This window comes from Giraffa tippelskirchi, chromosome 9 (genome assembly GCF_054371585.1).
Source record: "Giraffa tippelskirchi isolate mGirTip1 chromosome 9, T2T-mGirTip1v1.2.pri, whole genome shotgun sequence".
In the NCBI taxonomy this organism is placed as follows: Eukaryota; Metazoa; Chordata; class Mammalia; order Artiodactyla; family Giraffidae; genus Giraffa; species Giraffa tippelskirchi.
Window position 1 is genome coordinate 531,551 of NC_137283.1, and position 24,963 is coordinate 556,513.

General features: G+C 45.7%; 1 protein-coding gene across 4 annotated transcripts in view; it reads left to right on the forward strand.

Annotated features, from left to right (window-relative positions):
* Window positions 1-7,664: 7,664 nt before the first annotated feature.
* The window catches only part of EGFR (epidermal growth factor receptor), a 205,756-nt gene continuing 188,457 nt past the window's right edge, over window positions 7,665-24,963 (forward strand). For 3 of the 4 annotated variants that reach the window (XM_081529433.1, XM_081529430.1, XM_081529431.1), the window contains exon 1: window positions 7,665-7,942. Coding sequence is in view for 2 of the 4 variants with exons in the window: in XM_081529430.1 (XP_081385556.1) it covers window positions 7,855-7,942 (88 nt within the window). In the remaining 2 variants the exon portion in view is untranslated. The remainder of the gene's footprint in view (window positions 7,943-24,963) is intronic. The other variant, XM_081529434.1, reaches the window with a different exon arrangement.

Sequence of the window (24,963 nt, forward strand, 5' to 3'; positions counted from 1 at the left end):
TATGGAATGTGTGTCCCCAGGGTCACCTTTCGCCTTCTGAGAGGACCCACACTATGTCAATGGAGTGTGTACACATGTGTGCCAAGTTTAGTCAGGTCCGACTCTTTGCAACCCCATGGACTGTAGCCCATCAGGCTCCTGTGTACATGGAATTTTCCCAGCAAGAATATTGGAGTGGGCTGTCATTTCCTACTCCAGGGGATCTCTCCTACCCAGGGATCAAACCTGCGTCTCTCACATCTCCTGCACTGGCTTGCAGATTCTTTACCACCTGGGAAACCATGGAGTGTGTATAACTCGAAATAAATCTGTTTACACTTTACTTTGTCTGGCTTTTGAGTTCTTTCCTGTGCAAAGCCAAGGCCCCTCATTTGGCGCCCCTCCTGGGGACTCACTCAAGACCTGAAATGTGACCATTTGCTTGAGCTCCATTTTCCCTGCAACGCAACCACGCGGCACTTCGCTTGATAGGACCGTGTCCAAGGTTCCCACCACGCTTCCAGGAGGATAAACTGGATTCTATCCCGCTGGCTCTTCCGTAGCTCAGCCCTGCTCCTTTCCTTCTGGCTGCCCTCCGAAGAGCTTTCCACAGACCTTAGGGACGCCCTTTTCAGTGACACCTGCTGGACACAAGACATTGCAGGAGATCTACATCGCTGTTTGAAAAACAAACTTGAGAAATATCCCCAAATCTCAGAAAAGAAGGTGTAAGGAAAGCAGCCAATATTCTCCTCCGTTCTCTTGAAATCACCGACTCGCCCTCCCCCCACCCCCGCATTTCTCCTGTAAAAGTTAAATATTTTTTTAAAAGCACACAAAAGTTCAGAGTAGAGTGGGGGATGAGCACTATAGCAAAAACACCCAGTTACAAAGAGATCCTTATGAACAAAATCACAATAAAGGGTCAGACCATCACCTCTGGCCACATCACAGAAGAGCGCCTCACACGCAGCGCGTCCCCCGGAGGCCCAGATGCACGGCCAGGAGCAGCTGGGAGTAACCACTAGGGTGGCCCACCCCGGACGCGCTCCCACCTCCACGCGTCCTCCCGGGCCATCCGGCCAGACGGCCAGGCCAGACTGCAGCCCCGGCGTGAGGGTCCGCGGGCGGGCGCTCCTCCGCGGCTCTCCGCGAAGGGGGAAGGGAGCCTTGGTGAACTTGCAAACCAGGCCGAGCACGTGGCAGGTACAGACTTGGAGAGTCATCGCTCATTTCCCCACGCAGCTGTCGCAACAAATAGCAGTTTTTTTGAAGGCAAGGAACAGCACTGGTCCTCCAAGTTTCATAATTAGAAACCTCAGGGAAAAAAATCATTGTTGCTAGCTTGTTCCATGGGGAGGCTGAAGGGGTGTTTTTTGTTTTTTTTTTTAAATGACTAATTCTATGTTCAGATTGTTTATATGACCATGAAGATTAGCTGAAGGGTAAATCTAACGGGCTGCCGCTCCATCTAAGGGTTCAGAGCTGAGCCAATGAACTGTGTTTGCTTATTGCTCTGTCTGCACATGAGGAAGGCTTAGAAAACCTCCAGGAAATGAAAGAATGTTACAACCCACAGCTCTGAAAAACGTGTACCCAGTAGTTTTTGTCAATGGTCAATTGCTATGTGCTAGATGCTTTACCTATATTATTTTGTCATAATAATTCTATCGTGGTGAGAATTAATGACAATTTATGGAGACAAAAACGAAGGCTTTTTGTTGGAAAGTTTGAATAAATAAAACATGCTCAAACTCACAGCGGCTCAGACAATAAAGAATATGTCTGCAGTGCAGGAGAGCCAAGTTCCATCCCTGGAACTAAGCAACTTTCATACACACACATGCTCAAAGTCCGTCTAGTTAACGGCAATTTCTAGATCTTATTCATTTGGTTACTTCACGCATGTAATAGAATATATATTACACACACACACATATATATGTATGAATGTTTATTCATCAAACATAAAGTAAATAATGTAATGCAAATTATTCACACAATATCATTTAAATATTTAACTAGATGTTGAAGACCTTCTTGTATAAACTAAGTAACGCTAGGGTGTAACAGAGTAAGAAACGACCTGGACATCCAGGTAGCCGAACAAAGGTGAGCTTCTCTCCCACTCTTCCTGTCCATCACGTAGATGTGACAAGCTGGAGGGTCTGCTGCCTGCTGTCACCCTTATTCCAGGCCCAGGCTGAGGAGGAATCCACTGTCCGGACCATCACCAGCCAAGGTAGAGGGAAGTGTGGGGAAGGGCACTCAGCTTCTGAAGAGTGTGCCCAGAAACGGCATGAATCCCTCCATTATCACGTTATACAAGCCCAAGGCTGTAGCGGGAACAGAAGGTACCATCCTCCCATGGCGTGAGGGCAGCGAGACCCCATGGACACTCTGCTTTACTTCATTGGGCTACAATTAATTGGTCTCAAGCGAGATTACTGAGGAGGAAAGGCAGTGGCCACTTGCCAAATGATCTTAGCATGTGACAAAAATAAGTGCCACCATCGGAACACCTCACTAATCTCCAGTGACACAAGAGTAATTTCCTTAAATGCAGGCATTGAGAATTCTAGTTATATTTGACATTATTTTTACAGTGGAATGGTAAAAAAAATCCTATTTTTTGGTGGCATTGAGAAATCAGTGAAATTGGTAGAGGTGAGAACAAACCCATAATGAGAACCACACCTAAAATGTGGCAGTAGCACTATTTAATCAGGGAGATTGAGGCTGCAAACACTAATGCCAGGAGTAGCCACACAGGCCCCATGGCCTGTCGGATCGGGCTTGGTGGTGTTGGAGACCCAGTGTCCTTTCCGGAAGGGACAGTTATCACCTTTTGAAATGCCAGCTTGCATGAAAGCCCATCCAGCTGGCCAGCACTTTCCATTTTTCAAAAGAAACATGAAATCCACATTTTGAATATGAGATCTCTTGATTTTTAAATGCTGCTATTAATAAATTACTTTAATTGGAAGAAATATTAAATGGACCCCACAAAATGACATCTGCATCCTGCAGTTGGTTTGCAGGCCACCAGTTGAAACCTCTAGGCTAGTGTTTTTAGCAAGTCAAGTAGTGACACCTTGGATAAAATATTTAGTGTCAGTTTTAAACCCTTAACATGAGCAAGGCATTGTGTAGAGTCCAGAAACTTTCTACAAGATCCCTGTGCAAATTAATTAACAAAAATCTCAATAATGCCAGAAACTAGCATTCAAAACAAGCTCCTGCTTTTTGAGCATTATTGTTGTTGTTCAGTTGGTAAGTTCTGTCTGACTCTTTGTGACTCCATGGACAGGAGCATGCAAGGCTCCTCTCTCCACTATCTCCCAGAGTTTGCTCAGATCCATTACCATTGCATTGGTGATGCTATCTAACCATCCCATCCTCTGTCACCCCATCTCCTCCTGCCCTCAGTCTTTTCCAGCATCAGGGTCTTTTCCAATGAGTTGGCTCTTTGCATCAGGTGGCCAAAGTACTGGAGCTTCAGTTAACAGTTTTTCCAATGAACATTCAAGGTTAATTTCCTTTAGAATTGATTGGTTTGATCTCCCTGCAGTCCAAGGGACTCTCAAGAGTCTTCTCCAGCACCACAATTTGAAAATACCAATTCTTTGGCACTCAGCCTTCTTTATGGTCCAACTCTCACATCTGTACATGACTACCAGAAAAGCTTTGACTATACAGATCTGTGTTGGCACAGTGATGTCTCTGCTTTTTAATACACTGTATAGGTTTGTCATAGCTTTTCCTTCCAAGGAGCAAGCATCTTAATTTTATGGCTGCAGTCACCATGTGCAATGATTTTGGAGCCCAAGAAAATAAAATCTGTCACTGCTTCCAATTTTGCTCCTTCTATTCACCAGGAAGTGATGGGACTAGATGCCTTGATCTTAGTTTTTTTAATATTGGGTTTCAAGCGAACATTTGTTTACTCTTCTCTTTCACACTCATCAAGAGGCTCTTTAGTTCCTTTTCACTTTCTGCCATTAGAATGGTATCATCTGTATATCTGAGGTTGTTGACATTTCCCCTGGCAATCTTGATTTCAGCTTGTGGTTCATCCAGCCTGCAATTTCACATGATGTACTCTGTATGTAAGTTAAATAAGCAGGGTGACAATATACAGCCTTATCATACTCCCTTCCCAATTTTGAACCAGTCTGTTGTTCCATGTCCAGTTCTAACTGTTGCCTTTTGACCCACATACGGGTTTCTCAGGAGACAGGCAAGGTGGTCTGGTATTCCCATCTTTTCAAAAAATGTCCACAGTTTGTTGTGATCCACACCATCAACCCTAGAGATAATTAAGAATACTAATGACTCATGAAGGCCTCAGCACTTCTGTGTCAGTATATCATCCCTGAAGAAGCAGCTGCATCTTCCTACTCTGCCAGGGATAGGCCTCAACTCAGAGTCAAATGCACACAACTTGACTCAGGGAGACGAAACCAGGAAAGCCTGCCACCAGCCCCTCTCAGGAGCCCAGCAAGGGCTCTGGGGTCATAGACTCTTACCTTAAGGAAGCGTGTGGCCCCTGCTCACAGTGAGTAACTGTAAGTGTGTAAAAGGACAGACATTGGAAAATACATCTCCCTCCAAGTCCTGACCCTCAACTGCTTCCCAGCTGGGGAGATGTCCTGCCCAGCGGCAATTCTTATATCTTCTCACAATATATCTCCAGAAGAGCTGCTGAGCACGCGTGCACTGAAGTGGGCACCTGTTTGAGAAGCACGTGTTCTTACAGAACTTTAGGATCGGAAGGGATCTAGTTCGGCCCTTAATTCACAGCTTCCTTTAACACTGCTTCTGCGTCCAAATCACTCTATCGATAGACAAACACTCTTTCCACTTGGAGGCAGCTCATCCCACTTCTAGAAAACTCCAGCAGTTTATAAAAGATAATTTTTAAAGTTCTGAAATCGGCCACTCTGGTGTTTTTCCTCTTCAATTCTTGCTTTGACCTCGAAGGCCAGCGAAAACAGGTGGCCAAATGCCTTTTGCCTCAAATGGAACTTAAAATATTTGAAGCCCTCCCACCGTCACCCTGGCTTCTCCCCCCGTCCGCAGGGTGTGTGGTTTCAGGGGACTCTCTGCCGTGTGCCGTCTAGAAAGGATTGAACTCTCACTTAAAATACTCAGAAACCTCTCCAAAGAGGCAAACTGCTCATCAGCGGAGACAAAGAGTTTCCAGTTTGTCTCTGGCAAAGTAATGAACAAATCTGTGTTATGAAAATGGATGGATGACAGGAGATTTAATGTGGGAAACGCTTGGTGTGCCGGGAGGCTTTATCTAGGAATTTGGCAGCCAAGTAGAAATTTTGGTTGTACTGTCTCTAAAAAGTTTCCAAAATATTCTGAAATGGAATCTGGGGGCCTACAGTGTCAATGTGTCTCAGGTTTGGAAAAGTGGCAGTATGCCAGTGTGACGGACACTGCCAGGGTTTGGGTTCAAGACTGGCCTCATGACTGGCAAGGAGACTTTGGGCAAGTTATTTACTTCACATTTCCTAGCCACAGCATCATCTTGCCATAAAAGGCAGACAAGTGACCTTGCTCATGGGCGGTCAGATAAGTGAATTTCTGAACAGTACCTAGTACAGTGGAGTCAGGGCTGCTCCTGCTTCTCTTGTGCTGGTGATGGTGGGGGCAGCTTCTGCTTGGGCTTCGGCCCGGGACGTGACCTGGGATCACTTTCTTCAGAGGCTGAGTACCCAAGCATCCTCCACAAAGGACCCAGCCTGGGAAAAGCTCTGTTCTCTCAGGATATCATTTCTGCTAGCTCAGTGACACAGTTCTTTACTTAACAAGTAACCCACTTTTGAGTACACACCCCTCCATGTACCGATCAAAGAGCATAAAATCATCCTGCATGTCACCCCTCACGCCACAAGCTCGGGACATACCTGCCCCAGGAGGATGGTGAACCACCCTTTCCAGTCACCGGACCCACCCCGTATGGACTCATGTGCCCCACTGTCTCTTCCACTAATTGCTTCCACAAATCTCTCCTTCTTGCGACACCATCAGGGCATGTGGAAGGATGTACTGTGAAGGTTATTGCTGTTGACCTCTTTTGGAGGACTCATGGGAGAATTCCATGAATTGCAGTCTTCCAAAATGGTGGTAGCTTCGTGTTTTAATGGACAATATGATCCGTGCTACCGCATAAATGTTTGCTCGACAAAGGCTTAGGGCTCAGTCTGTGGCCCTTGTGGAGTACATGCCTGGAACCTCTGTGAGCAGGTCAGCTATGAGAAGTACCCCTGGCTGCACTCCATGCCCACCGCTGTGTGCCCCTGTGCTCTCCTCTAGCAGCAGCCAGGTGCTTTCCCGTGGCTGTTCTTTTACAAACCACTTTAAGTCCTTGCTTGGAGTGTTTGGAGGGGACTGAAGCCATGGCCTGCAGAATCTACTGTTCTTTTACAAACCACTTTAAGTCCTTGCTTGGAGTGTTTGGAGGGGACTGAAGCCATGGCCTGCAGAATCTACGCAGCCGTCTTCATCCAGGAGCTGGATGAGTTCAACAGGCTCCATGGTCATCCTGATTCATTAAAATGAAGAAACAAACGCAAATCACTCTAAATTTAAAGGAGCCCCAGGTTCGATGGACTTGCTGCCTGGGAAAGGAAGATGCGAGTTCTGCTCCTCCCACCACAGGAAAGGTCCTGCTCTAACTCCACTTATTGTAGGTTTGTGATTCCAGCTGAAATATCAGGGAGACCAGAGCTAAACCCCCCGAATGGCACAGTGGATCTTGTGAAGAGAAGGAGTCTGACTGTAGATGGTGGAGGACGTCTGTCCTGGAGGAAGAGAAGCAGCAGGTTAGGGTGGGCTTTGCTGAGGGAATTGAGCTAAAAAGATGCGACAGCCTGAGAAAGCCTAATTTCTTCGTGCCCAGTCCTTAGTGGGTTTCTCTGTCTTTCTCTTGCTTGAGTTACAGCGTGGTTATCTCTGGGCGGAGGGGCATCTAGCTAGTATTTCTGTTAAGCCTTTATTCTAAGCCTTTTGACTTTCTGAAGTGATTTACTTCAGGTACCCCTGGCATACTCCTTTGGTGCCCACGCATTCATTCCACCAACATTTTTCCAAGGCTGGTCTCTGCCAGGAGTTGGGTGTCCTTGTCTCATTTGAATTCGAGGGTGCTTGACGCGACCTGAAGGACCCTCGGGCTTGAGAGCGCATCTCAGAGGCCAGACACCCACCCCCACCACGTGGGCGCGGCTAAGGAACTTCTTAGCTGCCAGGCCACTTCCGATCCCCACGGGGATCCCAGGGTGCTCAGAGGAGCTGGGTGCCAGAATAAAGCGGTGGTTTCCCCCCAGGCACCCTTATCTGGCCTTGGGCCTAGGGCTCAGCCAGTTTGCCTGGAGTTAGTACAACTTTGCTCCGCAACTTGGAGGGAGAAAGAGGGGAAATGGTAACCCCGGCACAAAAGTGGCTCGAAGAAGGCTGGATCGGGGAGACAGCAGGCGGGTCCTCGGGGGACGCCCGGCTCGGCTCCGCACGGCCCCTCCCTGGGCACCGGACTCCCGGGGCAGCCGCTGTCCGCCGCCCCTAGTCCTGCCGGCCGGCTCCGCGGCGGGTTCCTCCTGGGTCAGGCGCGCCGTCCGCCCCTCCTCCCTGGCCCTCCTCCTGCAGCCCGGCCTCCCCGCGCCTCCGCCCCCGCCTCCGCCCCGGCGAACTAGAAGTCGCGGCGGCTGGCGCAGCGCGCAGCCTCCGCCTCGGCTCGGTGCGCACGCCCGCGGCCCCACGCGAGCCCTGTCGGTCCTGCGCTGCCGTGTCCCGCGCCGCCGTGTCCCGCGCCGCCGAGACCCGCGCACGGCGGCCGCTGCGTCCCGACCGAGTGCGGAGCCCGGCGCGATGCGACTCTCCGAGGCGGGCCGCGCGGCGCTCCTGCTGCTGCTGGCCGCGCGCTTCCAGGCGAGTCCAGCGCTGGAGGAGAAGAGAGGTGAGGACGCCCGCGCCGCCGTCCTTCCCGTCCCGGGCGGCCGCGCTTTCCGCCGGGCTGCGGAGGAATGCGCGTCTCGGTTCCGGGCGGCGGGGCAGCCTCGGGCGCGGGGCGCGGCGGCCCGAGGCGCCCGGAGCGCGGCTGTCCCCTCAGCTCTCCTGCCCTCGGCGGGCTGGACGCCCCGGCGAGCGCGTCCCCTCACGTGCGCCCCCCGGTCTGCCCGGGCCGGGGGCTGAGGCGTCCACCGCGCTCCCTCGGACCTCCAGGACCGGAGCGGCCCTCCGCGCCCGGCCCCGCACCCGCGCCCAGCCTCGGGTCAGGCTCCCGAACCGGGGAGCCGTCCTCCCAGAGCAGCCTTGACCTGGAGGCCCGGAAGCTCGTTCCGGGCACCGGCCACCTGTGCCGCGGGTCAGGGAGGCCCGAGGTCCCCGCTGGCACCAGGCGGCGGGTCGCCAGCGCCTCCCCGCCCGGGTGCGGCCCGCGCTGCCCCCGCCGCCCGCGCCCCTCGGGCGGTGGACTCTCCTGAGTGGTGGTTTCCCGGGACTCCGGAGACTCGCCCCCACCTGCAGCCCTTGGGCCGCGTGTCCCGGCCTCGAGGCGGATGGGACGGGGCGGTGGGACAGGCCGTGGCCAAACAGCCCGGGCTGGGTGCGGACGCCCCGGGGGGCGGAACCCATCCTGGCTGGTTCCCCCACGGTTTCCAAACACGGCTCACAGCAAGCTTTCCTCCTCAAAATCCAGAAATGTTTGTGTTTGGGATGTGTTTTCTAGTTTTGACGAATTTGACCGGAAGCCAACCAAAATATTAAACTTAAATTAAAAAAAAAAATTGATGTCCGTGATTCACGTGTGCCAGATATCCAGACCGAACAGGAGCGAATCTAGCTTCGTGACTGCCGACCATAAACCCACTTGAAATGAGAAACATGCCTCAGAAGGTTTCATTGCACAATTTCAAGAGCGAGCAGCTTGGGTTCCGAGAGTCAGGTCTGTACTTGCTGTTGAGGTCATTGGCACAGGGTATGGTGCTGAGCGCGTTTGATGCGGGAGCGCCGAGGCATAAAGCAGTGCTTCCCAAACTTTGCTTCAAATGAGAATCACTTGGGATTTGAAACAGAGCAAACGAAACACGATGTCTGGCTCCCACCCCCAGACGTTGTCATTTCACTGGTCTGGGGTGAGACCTGGTTGCATGAATTTTTAAAAGCTCTTCAGGTGATTTTGTTGGGCAGCCAGGTTTGGAAATCACTGGCAATGGAGGTGAAATCTCTGGCAAGATTGCTGCCAATGTAAAAAGCTCTTTTGGAACATCTGGAGTTTTAACAATCTTGCAAAGGCAAGCGAATGATGATTTTAGTTTAAAAAAAAAGAAATTAGTTTTTTCAGTGGAAGTCTCTCCTCCCCTGAGTCCCAGGCTGTGGTCCACGCCTGAAGGCGGGCGGCAAGGGGGCCCCATCCTTCTTTGAACCCCTGGAGTGCCTCCAAAGCATCACTTTTCTCACTTCAGGAATGTTCCCAGCTCTTTGCTGTTACCCTTTTGAACACTGCTATTAGTGCTTAGAGATTCTTTTCTAAGAAATATATAAATACCACTTAAATTGCCTGTTAGTCCCGTGTTTGCTTAAAACAGACTGCTTCTGAATAGAGTAGTGAGAGTAGGTGAACAAATGTCAGAGTATCCTGAGAAGACCAAAGGGTACCGGGCAGATGATTAACAGCAAGTGTTAAGGACCTGTAGTGATCAAATTTGGTGAGTTTTATTCTAGAATGTTTACTCCTTTTAGAGAGATTTGTTTGGCCTAAGATACAGTGTCCTTTGTTCGCTCTGCGCTTGGTCCTGTCAGACACCATTTTAAGTGTCCCAGTCCTTACATCAACCGTACACGTTGGCGCCTGTCATTCTATGTGGGCAACCAAGGCTCAGAGAAGTGAAGTGACTTCCCTGCAGCTTGCAGGCGGCAGACCTTATACTGAAACCCTGGCCCTCCGGCCCCGGAGGCCTCCCCCAGGCGCTGCCTGTGTTGCTTTGGGTGAGTTCCGGTTTTAGAGGAGCCCTGGCGGTGTGTGTGCTGCAGGGTGCTGGCAGAGGGAGGGAGAGGACTGGGCATGAGGAAGCCCCTGCCCGTGGTCTGGGCTGCTGCTCCCAGGAGTCAGGAGGCCCCTTTTGTGGAAGAACTCTGTCACACAGTGAGCGATGATTGTGGAGATTGCTGCAGGAATGTTGAGCAAGCTCCTTGCTTCTGAAAAACAGGAAGGTGAAGGTGCTGCTCCAGAAGTGAGCCTGGGTGGTATTCTCAGCTGGGCCATCCTGCCTGGCCCCTCCTCAGATGGTATCCTTGGCTCAGTAGATCTGGGCTGTATAAAAGAGAACACATTCGGGGATTTTGAATCGTATCCAGGGTGAAGCCTGCCTTTCTTTAAGGAGACCAGCAGACGCGCCCTCGGTGCTGGCCTGGAGGCCTGTGTCCTCCTTCCCGCTCGGTGTGAAGGTGGAGGTCTCCCCGGCCAGCTCCAGGTTCTGAGACCTCGTTTCTCAATTCAGTGAATGTTTATTGAGTGCATCGCATGTGCTAGACATTATGAGTTCAAAGGAGCCGTGGTTATCCTAACGGTTTGTATTGTTCTTTCCAGAGTGGTTCTTTAGGCCACTGATTAAGTAGTATCTTGCTTTTCACATCTGGAAAAGAGACCAGCGTCTGTGTGTCTGTCATCTGTCCACACTATGTAGCTCCATCTAGCACTAAATGGCTGATAGCTCCCATTGGCTTTGGACTGCCATTGCATGCTTCGTATAATTAGTTTCATAGTCCATGAATTTTCAAGAACTTATTCTGAAATTTGAAGACGCCGATTGCCAGAATTCACTGTGCTCCGTAATTAGACTCCGTCCATGCGATAGCACTAACATATTGTAAAATGTTTTTAGAGGTGGCGTCAATAAAGAGGAAGAATTCTGCCCTGTTTAAAAGAAAATATTCTTTGTTTTTCCTTTGGTCCAAGCTCCAGAACCAGCAGCTAGTGTCTGAAACTTTCTTCATGGGAGTGGCAAGCCAGCTCTAACATTAAACGGATGATCCTGGTGTTTAAGAGAAGATAGCCCATATGGGGTGCCCCAAGCCCCGATATGGGGGCAGGATCTGTGATGGGGATACTCAAATTGTTAAAGGACACCTAGGAACTTTCCTGGCCCCTGCCATGTGACTTGCTGTGAAAGGGGTGTGTGTGTGTGTGCGCGCGCTTTAATTTGGACTTGGTATAGCAGAAATGGGTTTTGGTTTTACTAATGGGGGTATGTTTTCAGAAAAGATCCAAGTTCTAGAACAAGTTCTAGGCATTGTTTCCTTGTAGCCATCATTCAAAAACTAGATTCTGCTTCTCAAACCCTGTTTTGTTTTCTTCTGTCATTTGTGGACATTCACAATTATAAGAAACATTTTTTATTTCAGTTAATTATTACTTGTATATTTCTGAACCATCAACACATACGGAACAGAATTTACACCTTAGCTTGTTCTTACGTGTCATTCCCATTTGCATCAAAGCTTCTGCACATACCTTCTTTTTCATCTTCCTTCTAAAGGTTTTTTTTCCTGAGAAAATTCCAAGTTTTTTCTTTGCACAGTGTCTAAGGATAGTCTGCCATCCAGCCCACGGATGTAAGCAGGTGAGCTTGAATTCAGGCAGGGATCCAGGCTTTGAGACTTATGCCAAATAACCGGTTTGACTGAAATTTTCACCTTTTCAGAGTCATCAGGTCCAGCTTCCTTGCAACAGGTTTAGGTAGACACGATTCAGTTGTCTAGAAAGTTCCCTGAGCCAGCTGGGGCAGGAGGGGTGGCTGGGGCTGGTGAGTGTGGTAGCTTGTTTACTTAGCCCCACTAGAAGCTAAGCGCTGAATTTGACATCTTAATCTCTGAAGACACTGAAGTATAATATCAAATGTCTGACCCTGTTGACTGAGCATCTGTGAGTTGCATATGCTGAAAATAAATTTTACTCCTACCAAATTTCAGCAGCTTGCTTAAGAAAGTCATCTGTGAAAGCTTGAGTGTGGGGTAGGGTTTCCTTCTCTGTTCCACATTATACCCCATTTTGGTGGGTTCTCATGGAAAAACCCAGAGTCCAAGTGTCTTTTCCGACTGTATCTGGAATGTGCCTTTATCAAGAGTCTCGGATTGCAATTTAGTGAACTAATGACTGGATGAGAATGTCTCGAACACAGTTCTTTTTTTTAATTAATGAATTTTTGTATTGAGGGATAATTGCTCTACAGAATTTTGTTGTTTTCTGTCAAACCTCAACATGAATCAGCCATAGGCGTACCCACATCCCCTCCCTTTTGAACCTCCCTTCCATCTCTCTCCCCATCCCACCCCCTAGGGTGATACAGAGCTCGTGTTTGAGTTTCCTGAGACGTACAGCAAATTCCCGCCAGCTATCTATTTTACATATGGTAATATAAGTTTCCATGTTACTCTTTCCGAACATCTCACCCTCTCCTCCCCTCTCCCCAAGTCCGCAAGTCTACTCTCCATGTTTGTTTCTCCATTGCCACCCTGCAAATAAATTCTTCAGTACCATCTTTCTAGATTCCATGTATATGTGTTAGAATATGATATTTATCTTTCTCTTTCTGACTTACTTCACTCTGTTCTAGGTTCATCCACCTCATTAGAACTCAAATGTGTTCCTTTTTATGGCTGAGTAATATTCCATTGTGTATATGTACCACAACTTCTTTATCCATTCATCTATCGATAGACATCTAGGTTGCTTTTATGTTCTAGCTATTGTAAATAGTGCTGCAGTGAACAATAGGATACATGTGTCTTTTTTAATTTTGGTCTCCTCAGGGCATGTGCCTAGGAGTGGGATTGCTGGGTCATACGGAGGTTTTATTCCTAACTTTTTAAGGAATCTCCATACTGTCTTCCATAGTGGCTGTATCAACTTACATTCCCACCAACAGTGCAAGAGTGTCCAACACAGTTCTTGATACAGCCACAATTGCACCTGTTACTAGGTGGCCAGTAAACATGGCTTTGACTTAGTTTATTTTAGTATATTTAATTATTTTATATGAATTAACCACTATTGTTCTTCCTTTGAGTAAAAAGACAGGTATTATTGTGTATGACAACTTTGGCTTTTATTTGCATTTTTTTCTTTATGTTCGAGCCATGGTGACGATTTGTGCTGTTCCATCCACAGTTTGAGCTCTGGGAATTAATCTGACTTGATACTTGCCCATAAGTGTCTAGAAGTCAAGTAGAGGAAGAGAGATCTGCAGATAACAAGTGTGAAAATGTCACAGAAGCAGTGATAGAATTCAATGCAAGATAAAGAACTCTTCTGGTATTTAGTCCTTGCTTTAGATTCTGCCTGGAAAGAGGGCTAGGTGTAGCACCAAATGGAAGGATTACTCATTTGAGCCTGTAAAGAACTATGTGTATTTCCCCAGATAATATGATGTGAAGGAAATTCTAAGAAATGTGTCAAGAGTAGCAAAGTCCTGAAGAGCACTGGTTATCCATTGTGGTGGGAGGTGAAGGGAGAGCTGAGGAGGCTGCAGTTGTTTGAGAGCTGTGTGTGAAGGGAGGGGCGCCATGCAGCCAGGAACTGGTGTCATGCGTTTGGTGTTCCGGAAAGAAGACTCTAGCCGGCTTGTGGGGAATGGGTTACACGGGCAATGGTAGAAATAGGGAGATGGGTGAGTCATGCAGGTGAAATGCTGTAGCATTTCAGTGAGGGTGCAGAACAAGAGACTCGGGCAGATCTGGAGGTGGAATTGATTGATAACCATATGTAACGAGTGTAAGAAAGAGAGAGTCCCAGGATGACACACAGGCTTCTGACTTGAAAACCTGGACAAACATAAATCCATTCACGGAGGCTGCAAATGCTCCAGGAGCAGAGTCAGTTGGTGGGATTTGCGGCACTCTGAAGGAATAGTCCAGGAGGCAGTTGCAGTATACAGGTCTGGAGCCCAGGAGAGTGGTGGCCTTGAATTGTTGTTTTATTAGACATTTCAATGTCTTTGGCATTTTCTTTGTCTTCAGTGTCTTTGGCAGTAGAACAACTCACCCCAGCCTGTTCCATGCTCTTTGTCGCCATCCATACTGAGCCTGGCCAGGTTCTAGATCACCAGCTGCTTTTTGGACTAGGCCACTGTGATTAGCAAGCCAGATTAGGTGCAGTTGTCAGCAACCGTATATATTGTGCATGTAAGTACCTTAAGAATCATGTACTTGTAATCATGTTATCATGCAATAACCATGTAAGTACGTGGAGAATCATGTTAGTATACTGCTGCAAATCGTCAGATGAGAATTCACCATTTCTTATGTAGGACAGCCTCAGATTGCTTTTTTTAAATATGTTCATGACTGAACCAAAAAGACTATGAGGTGACTCTTTTTTAAAAAACAATACAGAACAGTAGCCTTTGAACTTTGAACATTCCTCACCAAGAAACTTCTGGGAAAAAGGATGCCCTAGGTCAGTCCAGTCAAAATTTCTGGAGGATGGAGCACTGGACATACCTTTAAAAACTCCCTGGGTGGTTGTGAAGAGTACGTTAAGTGGTGTGTGCAGCTTGTGCAGAGAAGTTTTGTCTCTGTTTCCTGACTCCCACTTTTCACACATTACATGGGTTTCCTCAAGATCAAGGAACTGGTTTATATTTCATTAGTAAATGAGTCTCAAAGTTGCATTTTTGTTTTCATGAATTGATACATGAGAAGTCTAGTCCAGTGGCTTCTAAGTATGTCCCAAGACAGCAGTAATAGCATCTTGAACTGCATAGGAATGTCCATTCCTGAATCCCTAACCCAGACCTCTGGATAAGGTGCTGGGAGTCAGGGTATGTGATGCACACCAGGGTGGAAGAGCTGCTGACACGCTGCCTGCAGACCTTGTGCTGGCTTCTGAGTTCACTGGAGGAGCACAGCAACCGGGTCTGGCCTTCCTGGATGCGTAGTCCGCAGAGCTGAGCGGGGACAGGGACACGTGCAGTACAGCATCTCATGACAGACATGATAGGGGTTTGATGGGAGGCCAAAAAAGGAGCTGCATCTGTCTCTGTGACAGTGGCAGTGTCCCCAAAAGAGGGCATTTAGACGAACCTCAGAGGATGAGGTTTTTGCCTGGTCTCCATGCGAAGGGAAGAGAGGCAATGTTGTGGCTGGCGTTCCTGCAGTGGGCCCACCGTGACTGCTCATGTCATCCATGCAGGGGCGAAGGCTTTTAGCATTTCCTGCTTCGTTTTCTTAATAATCATAAGGAAACTTACAGTATCGAAAGTTAAGTGCATTTAAAAAATAAAATGGCCATTTTGTCATTTTCTTAAAAAGGAACCAGATATGAAGGATTGAACTAGAATCTGGACAATAGTTGATAGTTTTAACATTCTCCCCAGTAGCATGATTTGTCCCTAAAACTTGCTGTGAATAAGAAAAATGACCTTGTCTGATCCTTTATGTAACTCCTACTACGGAAAGCAAAGAGAGAATGAAAACAGAAGTGTGCATAATTCTGGACACAATAAATACTTGTTAAGTCACATTGAGCTCAGAAAATCTCTCAAATTAATCGAGCCTTGCCCACTTGTAAATTATAAGACATCTGTTTCCTGATTCACTGTTGAAAACTGGTTTACCTGTTTATTTGCCGAGGTCATTTGGAAATAACCAGGCAGACTTGTAACGGGGGATTAATGGCTGTTGATGCACCCTTGTGTACTCATTGCTGCCTGTGTGTGGAAAGAAATATGGAGGTGGTTCTAGACCACTGTTTACTTAGAGCATTTATGAAGGACTTTATTTTAAATGCAGCAACGTAATACCTGATGGTTTTACTACTACAGACGCCCAGGCCTGCTCATAGTGGGTGATGTCATGATGGCTTTAGCAGTTGTAGTCCCTTACACATGAGATTCTCATGGCCACTGGCGAAAGTTCCTTTCTTTTACTCTAGGTAAAAGCTTCTTATTTTTTTTGGAGAAAACTGACTCACTGCATGTAGTCTCTCCAGGATGACGAGCTGAATATGTGTGAATGTATGTGAAAAACTGTGCGTGTTTTACTCTCTTTACCCTCACTCATCAATTCATCTCTAGTGTCTGGAATAGAAACAAATCATCTATTGAACCTGTGCAAGTCATTTAGGGCAGGCAAGTGTTCCCGGAAATCTCTTGTGATTGTAAATGGGATTTCAGAAAGTTTTTCAAAACTTTTTTTTTTTTAAATAGCAAAACTCTGTTTTACTTACTTACCAGCAAGTGCTGAATACCTGAAAACTGTCAGGAGATTTCATTGCCATTCCTTTTCTGCATTTACACAATATCTCTTAGTTCATTCATATGTGTCATAAGCCAGAATAGATGGCTAAAATCGTGCTAAACAATATAAATTAAACTATTTTAAGTTTGTTGTAGTACTAAGTTGCAAGAGCCTTTTTTTTTTTTTAACTAAGGTATATTTTAACGTAATACTAGAAAGTTTAAAAATTACCATCTCTTTCACAAGGAAAAAAGAACCAGGAACTTCCAATTTCATCTACTTTTGATTAAGTCCAGATGAATGACAAAAAAGCAAAAGGTGGAAGTTGAAGCATTATTGTATCGCCTGTTGGTGTTTAAGGTACTGATTTGAAATACGATGCATTTCAAGACTTTTTCTTGGTTTTGATTTGCTACAGAGTTAATAAAGAATCAGAAACCTTTCCTTGTAGTTACTTCCGGATTGCTTTATCTCTTACCATTTCCTAGTACTTATGCCTGGAACATATTTACAAGTAAGACTAATGTATTACCTTAATCTGTCCTCCCTTCCTCCCTTGCTTTTGTTTTTGGAAGCTGCTATGAGTAAGCCTTTGCAGAGAAAGAAAACTTTGACAAAAGATCACAATGAAAAACTTTGATAAGTGACTGTAAAAATATAGTATATAACTTTTTTAAGTTAGAAAGTATCAAAGACATTCATACTTACGATTATTTTTAGTACAAATAAACATATTCATGTATCACTCCTTGAAAAGTGGCATTGCTCAAGGACTTCGTCTCAGTATGCAGCTTAGTGTATTTTTTTCCAGTAATCTGTTGTTAGTTACAAGGGGGAAGAGAAAACAGGCTAGAATCTACCTTCCCAGTTTCAACTTCCATAAAGTAACTAAACCAGATGGTTCTGAGACTCCTGCCAACTGGAAGTATCTATGAAATTAAAAGCAAATCTAAATGCATGCAAGATATGTATTTAGACACATTGATAATAAATGCATTGTCCCTATAATTTAGATGCTAAAACATTGATGTCATAATAATAATAACAGCTTGCATTTGTACAGCACTTCACAGTTTACACAATGCCTTAATATCTATCTTTCCAAGCCTCCTAACAACCCCACAGGATAGAGATAATTATTCACATTTGAAGGTGCAGGACTCAGGCTCACAGGCATTCTGCACTTTGCTTGTGGTCGCTGGACTGGTCGACACTTTGGTGCCAAGAGCTTTTCCTGCTTCACAACAGACACTATTTCCGAACTACTGTGTCAAATGTGCCCCAAACTCTCCTTACTCCTCCTTTGAGACAGGTTTTTAGCTGTTGATGCCTCCTATCATTTTTAGTCCTATTTGTGAATCAAAAAACTAACAGTATTCTTCAACATTTCTGTTATACTTCTCTTACTTGTATTTAACGCCGCTCAGAAGTTCTGTTCTGTTTTTGTTCCTTTCCTATTTTTCCTCATGTTTTGAAGTATTTTTTGAGAGTTTCCTTAAATATGTGTTAGAGTAGCCTATTTCATAAGATATCGGCAGTGAATTTATGAGCCTTGAAAACATTTACTCGAGAAATTAAATGTATAACTTTATTGTAAAGAGTCATAAACCCTCAAGGAGATGTGGGTTCGATGTCTGGGTCTGGAAGATCCCCTGGAGGAGGAAATGATAACCCACTCCAGTATTCTTGCCTGGAACGTTCCCTGGACAGAGGAGCCTGGTGGGCTGCAGCCCATAGAGTCACAAAATTGAACCGGACTGAGCAACTGAACACGCATAATACAGGCTTATTTACATTTGCCAGACCTGTGAATACTTGAAGAAAAATGAAGGGAGAAAGCAACTTGACAGAGCGGGTGGATCAGTTAGCAATGCCCGTGGCAGAGTGTGCTCATTTACTTACACAGTTCTGTGAAGAGTCATATCTGTGATTTAAATGAAGCACAGACTTCAGTTCATTAGGGTGTGTAAACAGCTGTTACGAAAAGAGACACACTCAGTCAACAGCGTGCACTCCAGGATGGCTGACACCCTTTACACGAATCCATTCTGGATGGTATCATCCTTGGAAGCATGGGCTTTAAGGAGAACTTATTACAAAAATAAAATTGTTCCACTTTGAGGAGCTTTGTTACTTAAATTGATGGAACAAGGAACGTGACAGTGAATGGGTCCTTCATTTATGCAGAGACACCTTTTCTCAAAGAAATTCCAGATACAGTGTTCGTTTTCCTCCATTACGAAGGAAAGGACTTTTGTTTGTCATTGTTTATTCCTAGCATAGTGGAAACTTTTCAGTACTCCAGCAGAAATTCCCCCAAAGCATGTTTATGTTTCATAATTATCAAGTGGAAGAGGAAAAAGTTCTGTAAGCAAGCAGAATAATTGGTCTGCAGTTGCTGCCTGTGTATTACAGGTGTAGGTCTGTCACCGAGAGAACACATGATCTTTGCAGCCTACGATGGCACAAACCCTCAGAGTGAACAGGCAGCTAGTGTATTGATTTCAGGGCCACTTTAGTAACTGAGCCTCTAAGTCTTGCGAAAGTTACTTGGGCAAAAGCTATGCCATTTCACCTTCAGTCAGCAAAGTCTGCCCAGCCAAGGCAAAACAGAAAGTTAAGCAGTTTGGTGAAACAGAACAACGAAAGGAGTCAATCAGATGAATTGCCCAGTTTTTCACTTCATTTTCAGCCTCTAGGTACTCTTTTTGGTTTAAATCCACATTTAATCTTGTGCCTGGTTTCGGGGAGACACTAACTGCAGAAGCCCCAGGCAGATGGAGGATTTGCTGTCTCAAGTCCATGTTCCCTCACGGCGTAGTGATTGTTCTTAAAGTCTTGAGTAGAAAAGCTAGGTTTTTAGATTGTTGCGCAGTGGCTACTAACTATGCATAATGTTGCCCAGTTGCAAAAACAAAACATTCAAACTGTAGCCAGGGAAATAAGTAGTCAAAAGTTCCAGGTCTGGACCATCCTAGGCACCAGTGTGAATGGGGTGTTTGATGCCTTGATGGGGACAGTTGTCAGTAATGCCTGCTTCTCTTGCATTTTTCTTTCCTCCTTGGACTTCATTTTGGGGCGAGTTTGGACTTTATCCACCTTCTAAGCTTGTATTGTCTCACCTAGGTGACAAGGGAGAGGTGGACCCAGGTGACAGTCACAGTGAAATGCAACAGTGGTGAACACAGGGCTGCTGAGTGCACGTTTATAGACGTTTTACAGGCTGGGTGACTTCTGGACACTATGTACAAGGTTGGTTTTTAATTAAGACAGAACCACTAGGTAGCATGTAACGTAATAACAATATGCAATCCTGATCTCGTGACTGTCACATGTCCGGTTCACAAGCTGCTCTGTCCAGCCAGAAAGGGCTCAGGCTGAGTTTAGGAGGCACTTTAAAAGTAACAAATGATAATTAATTAATACCCAGTGGTTTTGAAATGAGCCATCAAGCATGCCGACTCAGTGGCGTCTCTCGGGGATGGGGAGAGGGTAGGATCATGAAGTCTGTGTCTGTCTGGGGAAGCGGCTCTGGCCAGCGAGGTGGAAGCTGAGTGTGCCTCACAGGGAGGAGCGTGTCTGCAGAGGGGTTTCCTTAGAGTTTGATCGGTGACATTTCGTAGAGCTTCACACACATGCACACACCTCTGCCTCCTGGTGTGGCCTGGCTGGCCCTGACGGGTGGGAGCCGTGTGCATCCTGACGCGTGCGGCTGGGACACGTTTGCAGGTCTGCATGTGTGTGCGTCTCCAGAGATGTGCGACCACTGCCCTCTGACCACCCTGACTGTCTCTGTTGCTGGTGTCTTTTTGCCATAGGTGCTTCAGGTCACTTATCAATGATCTCTGCCCACTAGTTGATACAGAATTGATTCTCCTGAAGAATCTGTATCTGTTTGTAAAGTGGTGTATGTATGTCACATAGTAAAATGTCTTTATTAAATGAGGGAGATGTCCCTGGGCTTCTTGACTCAAACAGGGAAAGAAGACACTTCCTCAGCCAAGAAGTGACTACATTTGTGGGTGAAGAGGACCTCCCAAACTGGAGGTCAGCAAAGTCACATGTGCCAACTGTTCCGGGCTCTTGGAGTAACTAGTCTCAAAACAAAAGCTTCCATTAGGTGGGTGTTTGTGAACCTCACTGGTTCTGTGTCCAGAATTTTCGTGTTTCTGATTACTTTCTCCAGTCTACATATTATTATGCTAAAGGATGCATTAGACCAGTGATTCTAGACCAATCATCATCAACATTTGATAGATGACATCTTTTTTCATTCTAGAAAAGGCAATAATAACCTTCTTTATCTCTAACATCTATTTGATGTTAAATTTTTTTATAAACAGCACAAACAAAATGTGCACATGGGCCTAAAATATGAATATACAAAATGATTCTGTCAGAAATGTCTAGATCTGCTATGTGGTACCTTTCTGGTTAAAAGCTATTGAGGCTCCGCCCCCTGAACACACCCAGGACGGCGTGGGGTCGGGGATCCGGCTTCACCTCTTGGTTGCCGGCTCACCCGAGCAGCCCTGGGAGTCCTGGTTTCCTCATCTCTGGAATGGACACAGTCATAGTGCTTATCTCCTGGTGCTGCCAAGAGGGTGAAAGGAGATGACTGTTTAGAAGATGGAGTCCATTCCCGAGGAGCCCACTGTGTCACTGTGTGAGTGCTGTGCCTTGCACCCTGCCCGCTCACCCTCACCACAGCCTTTACGATTCCTGTCCCTACACCCCCCTGAGCTCATCTGCCCAGGAAGGGTCACTCTGGACCCCGCCTGGAACCCACGTCCTCAGCAGATGCATGCCTCTGCCCCAGACACCCACCAGCTCTGGGTCGTGGGAAGGCGGTGGGGTCCCAGCAGGAGAGGCTCCCCAGACCCACCCTTTCCCTCCACAGTGGGCCTCACGTTCCCTCAAAAGAGCACTGTTGTTGTTTGTTCCTGTAGGTCCCTGAGCCAGTTTTTAAAATGCTCCTGGTTTCATTGTACAACTTGATGGCTTACTCCTGGGCTGTTTGCGCGTTGGCGCTGCATTGTGGCCACGGTGAAGGGCCGTTTCTCGTCTGCTGTCTGTGCCCACCTGTCTCCGTTCATCACCACAGCACACGTGGCCGGGGTGGCCACACGCGCTTCCCGGCCTCGGAGTCGTCAGGGTCCCCTGGGCAGACGTGCTGTCGGGAGCCCTTGCCCGTCTCACTCACAGTTAAGTTTCTAAAGAAAGAAACAAGTGGGAGTGTGTTTCCCCCGTTCAGTTGTTATTTGATGTGAAACTAACTAAACTGTTTCAGGTAGAGCTTCGTGCACTTGTGATGGGTCCTAAGCCACTACACATCCCAACCCGGGGCCACTGCCTTCATCCGGGCACCAGCCTCCTAACTTCCTTTGCTTTCCTGTTCTTCACCGAGTTTGTACTGAGATTTTCAGGTGCTCTTGTGGAGTCATGAAAATGCACCAGTTACCTAGCATTCTTCCTGTCTATCTGTCTATCATTTCTATCATTGTTTTTGAATTGGCAAGATAACAGATGGTCATGAATTAATACACTAGAGACTTACTATTTCCTAGCAGCAGCATATAAAAGTTATTTTTAAAGTTGTTTTAAATCTGTGAGTAAAAATAAATTGCTTTTGCTGCAAGAAACTCCAAAAATGGAAAAGCTAACAGTACAAAGTTGATCATTTGTCTCATAGGCATTGCTAGCAGCATAGCTGCTTTATAAACAGTGAGAGGATTTATGAGACACTTAATTTACAGCTGGGTTGAAGGGCATTCTAACCTTCGCTCCGGGTCTTGCCACCCTTGAGCTTTTTGGAGTCACATGGTATGGTGGTGGGGATGTAGCTTGCCTGGGAGCGGGCTGTTTGAAGACAGGCAAGACACAGAGGAAAGCAGTCAGCACGCAGGCAAACGTTTATTCTCTTAGAATATTAACTTTATGGTTGCCATTTCTTTTTTCAATTTTAAGAATTGAAGAAAAGAAAATGTGTGGTTAGGAAGGTGAGGATTAAGAAAGTTGACCACTGTACATTCCCGAGATAATGTTAACGACAGTAAGTTCTTCACTTTCAAACCATGTTTCAGAGTGGGTGTTTGTCTGAAGGTAACATTTGGATCTTATTTTTTCTCAATTTTTTTTTTTTTTACTTAATAGAGAAGTTCTAGAAGACTTTTTAAATTGTTCTAGTTCTTAGAAAAGTATACTGCAAACACTGACCAGGTTATGTAAACATGATGGTGGTTTGTTGTAACAGCAAGGCTTTTTGTTGTTAGCTTTTTATTTTTAAAGAAGTGCAAATTCACCGGAAGTTGCAAAACAGGCACAGGGAGGTCCTGTGCACCCTGCCCCCGCCCCCCCCCCCAAGTGGACCATCTTAGCAAAGTGCTAACGATTCACTTTGACATCTTTATCTAATAAGCTAAATGCTCGCTGTTTCAATTAGCTTTTTAGGTAGTATTATATAAATTAGTCTTACTGTTTAGAAGGTAATTTCTTAAAATGAAATTTGTTGGTCTTTAAATTTGGAGACCATGGAGTCCTGAGGTGGGAAAGCTAATGAGGGATGGATGAAGAACATAGAGGAACAGATGGACAGAGAAATAGAGACAGATGGATTGATTACTTTTTTGTTGACTATTTGGACAAGCCAAACATTTTCTTGTAGTTTTGGGGTTAATTTGCCAGGTTTATATTCCTTCAAGTCAGAGTGGTTGGGTTTTTTGTGTGTGTACCACTATATTCATCCCATGTTTATTTTCATCTATTTGGTCTATTTTGCCTTCTTTAAGTGCCCTAGAAGAGGGTCTTCTGGATTGCAGATGAAGTCATGTTTCTTGATTCAGATGCTGATTCCACAGATATGTCACTCAGTGAAACATTCATGGAGCTGCACATTTTTTATTTGTATACTTTTCTACATATATGTTATGCTATAATAATTTGAAAATACTGGAATCACACTCATGTGATAGAGAAGATAAAAGATCTACAGGGAAAGGCAAGGTTTTGTTAGAAAAATCAAGATCTCAGACAGTATTGGACTTCCAAGTCAAGGCATTACATTTGTTCTTTCTCTTGGTGTAAATAGCAAAAAGATTTCTCCAATTCAAAGTGAGGCTGTTCTTCCTGTTACTTCAATTTACTGTAAGCCAAAGATGGAGAAGCTCTATACAGTCAGCAAAAACAAGACTGGGAGCTGACTGTGGCTCAGATCGTGAACTACTTATTGCCAAATTCAGACTGAAATTGAAGAAAGTAGGGAAAACCTCTAGATCATTCAGGTATGACCTAAATCAAATCCCTTACGATTATACAGTGAAAGTGAGAAATAGATTTAAGGGACTAGATCTGATAGACAGGGTGCCTGATGAACTATGGATGGAGGTTCACGACATTGTATAGGAGACACGGGTCAAGACCATCCCCAAGAAAAAGAAATGCAAAAAAGCAAAATGGCTCTCTGAGGAGGCCTTACAAACATCTGTGAAAAGAGAAGTGAAAAGCAAAGGAGAAGAGGAAAGATATACCCATTTGAATGCAGATTTCCAAAGAATAGCATGGAGAGATAAGAAAGCCTTCCTCAGTGATCAGTGCAAAGAAATAGATGAAAACAATAGAATGAGAGAGACTAGAGATCTCTTCAAGAAAATTAGAGATACCAAGGGAACATTTCATGCAAATATGGGCTCAATAAAGGACAGAAATGGTATGGACCTAACAGAAACAGAAGATATTAAGAAGAGGTGGCAAGAATACACAGAAGAACTGTACAAAAAAGATCTTCACAACCCAGATAATCACGATGGTGTGATCACTCCCCTAGAGCCAGACATCCTGGAATGTGAAGTCAAGTGGGCCTTAGGAAGCGTCACTACAAACAAAGCTAGTGGAGGTGATGGAATTCCAGTTGAGCTATTTCAAATCCTGAAAGATGACGCTGTGAAAGGGCTGCACTCAATATGCCAGCAAATTTGGAAAACTCAGCAATGGCCACAGGACTGGAAAAGGTCAGTTTTCATTCCAATCCCTAAGAAAGGCAATGCCAAAGAATGCTCAAACTGCCGCACAATTGCACTCATCTCACTCGCTAGTAAAGTAATGCTCAAAATTCTCCAAACCAGGCTTCAACAGTACGTGAACCATGAACTTCCAGATGTTCAAGCTGGTTTTAGAAAAGGCAGAGGAACCAGAGATCAAATTGCCAACATCCGATGGATCATCAAAAAAGCAAGAGAGTACCAGAAAAACATCTACTTCTGCTTTATTGACTATGCCAAAGCCTTTGACTGTGTGGATCACAATAAACTGTGGAAAATTCTGAAAGAGATGGGAATATCAGACCACCTGACCTGCCTCTTGAGAAACCTGTATGCAAGTCAGGAAGCAACAGTTAGAACTGGACATGGAACAACAGACTGCTTCCAAGTAGGAAAAGGAGTACGTCAAGGCTGTATATTGTCACCCTGCTTATTTAACTTATATGCAGAGTACATCATGAGAAACGCTGGGCTGTATGAAGCACAAGCTGGAATCAAGATTTCTGGGAGAAATATCAATAACCTCAGATATGCAGATGATACTACACTATGGCAGAAAGTGAAGAAGAACTAAAGAGCCTCTTGATGAAAGTGAAAGAGGAGAGTGAAAAAGTTGGCTTAAAGCTCAACATTCAGAAAACTAAGATCAAGGGATCTGTTGCCATCACTTCATGGGAAATAGATGGGGAAACAGTGGAAACAGTGG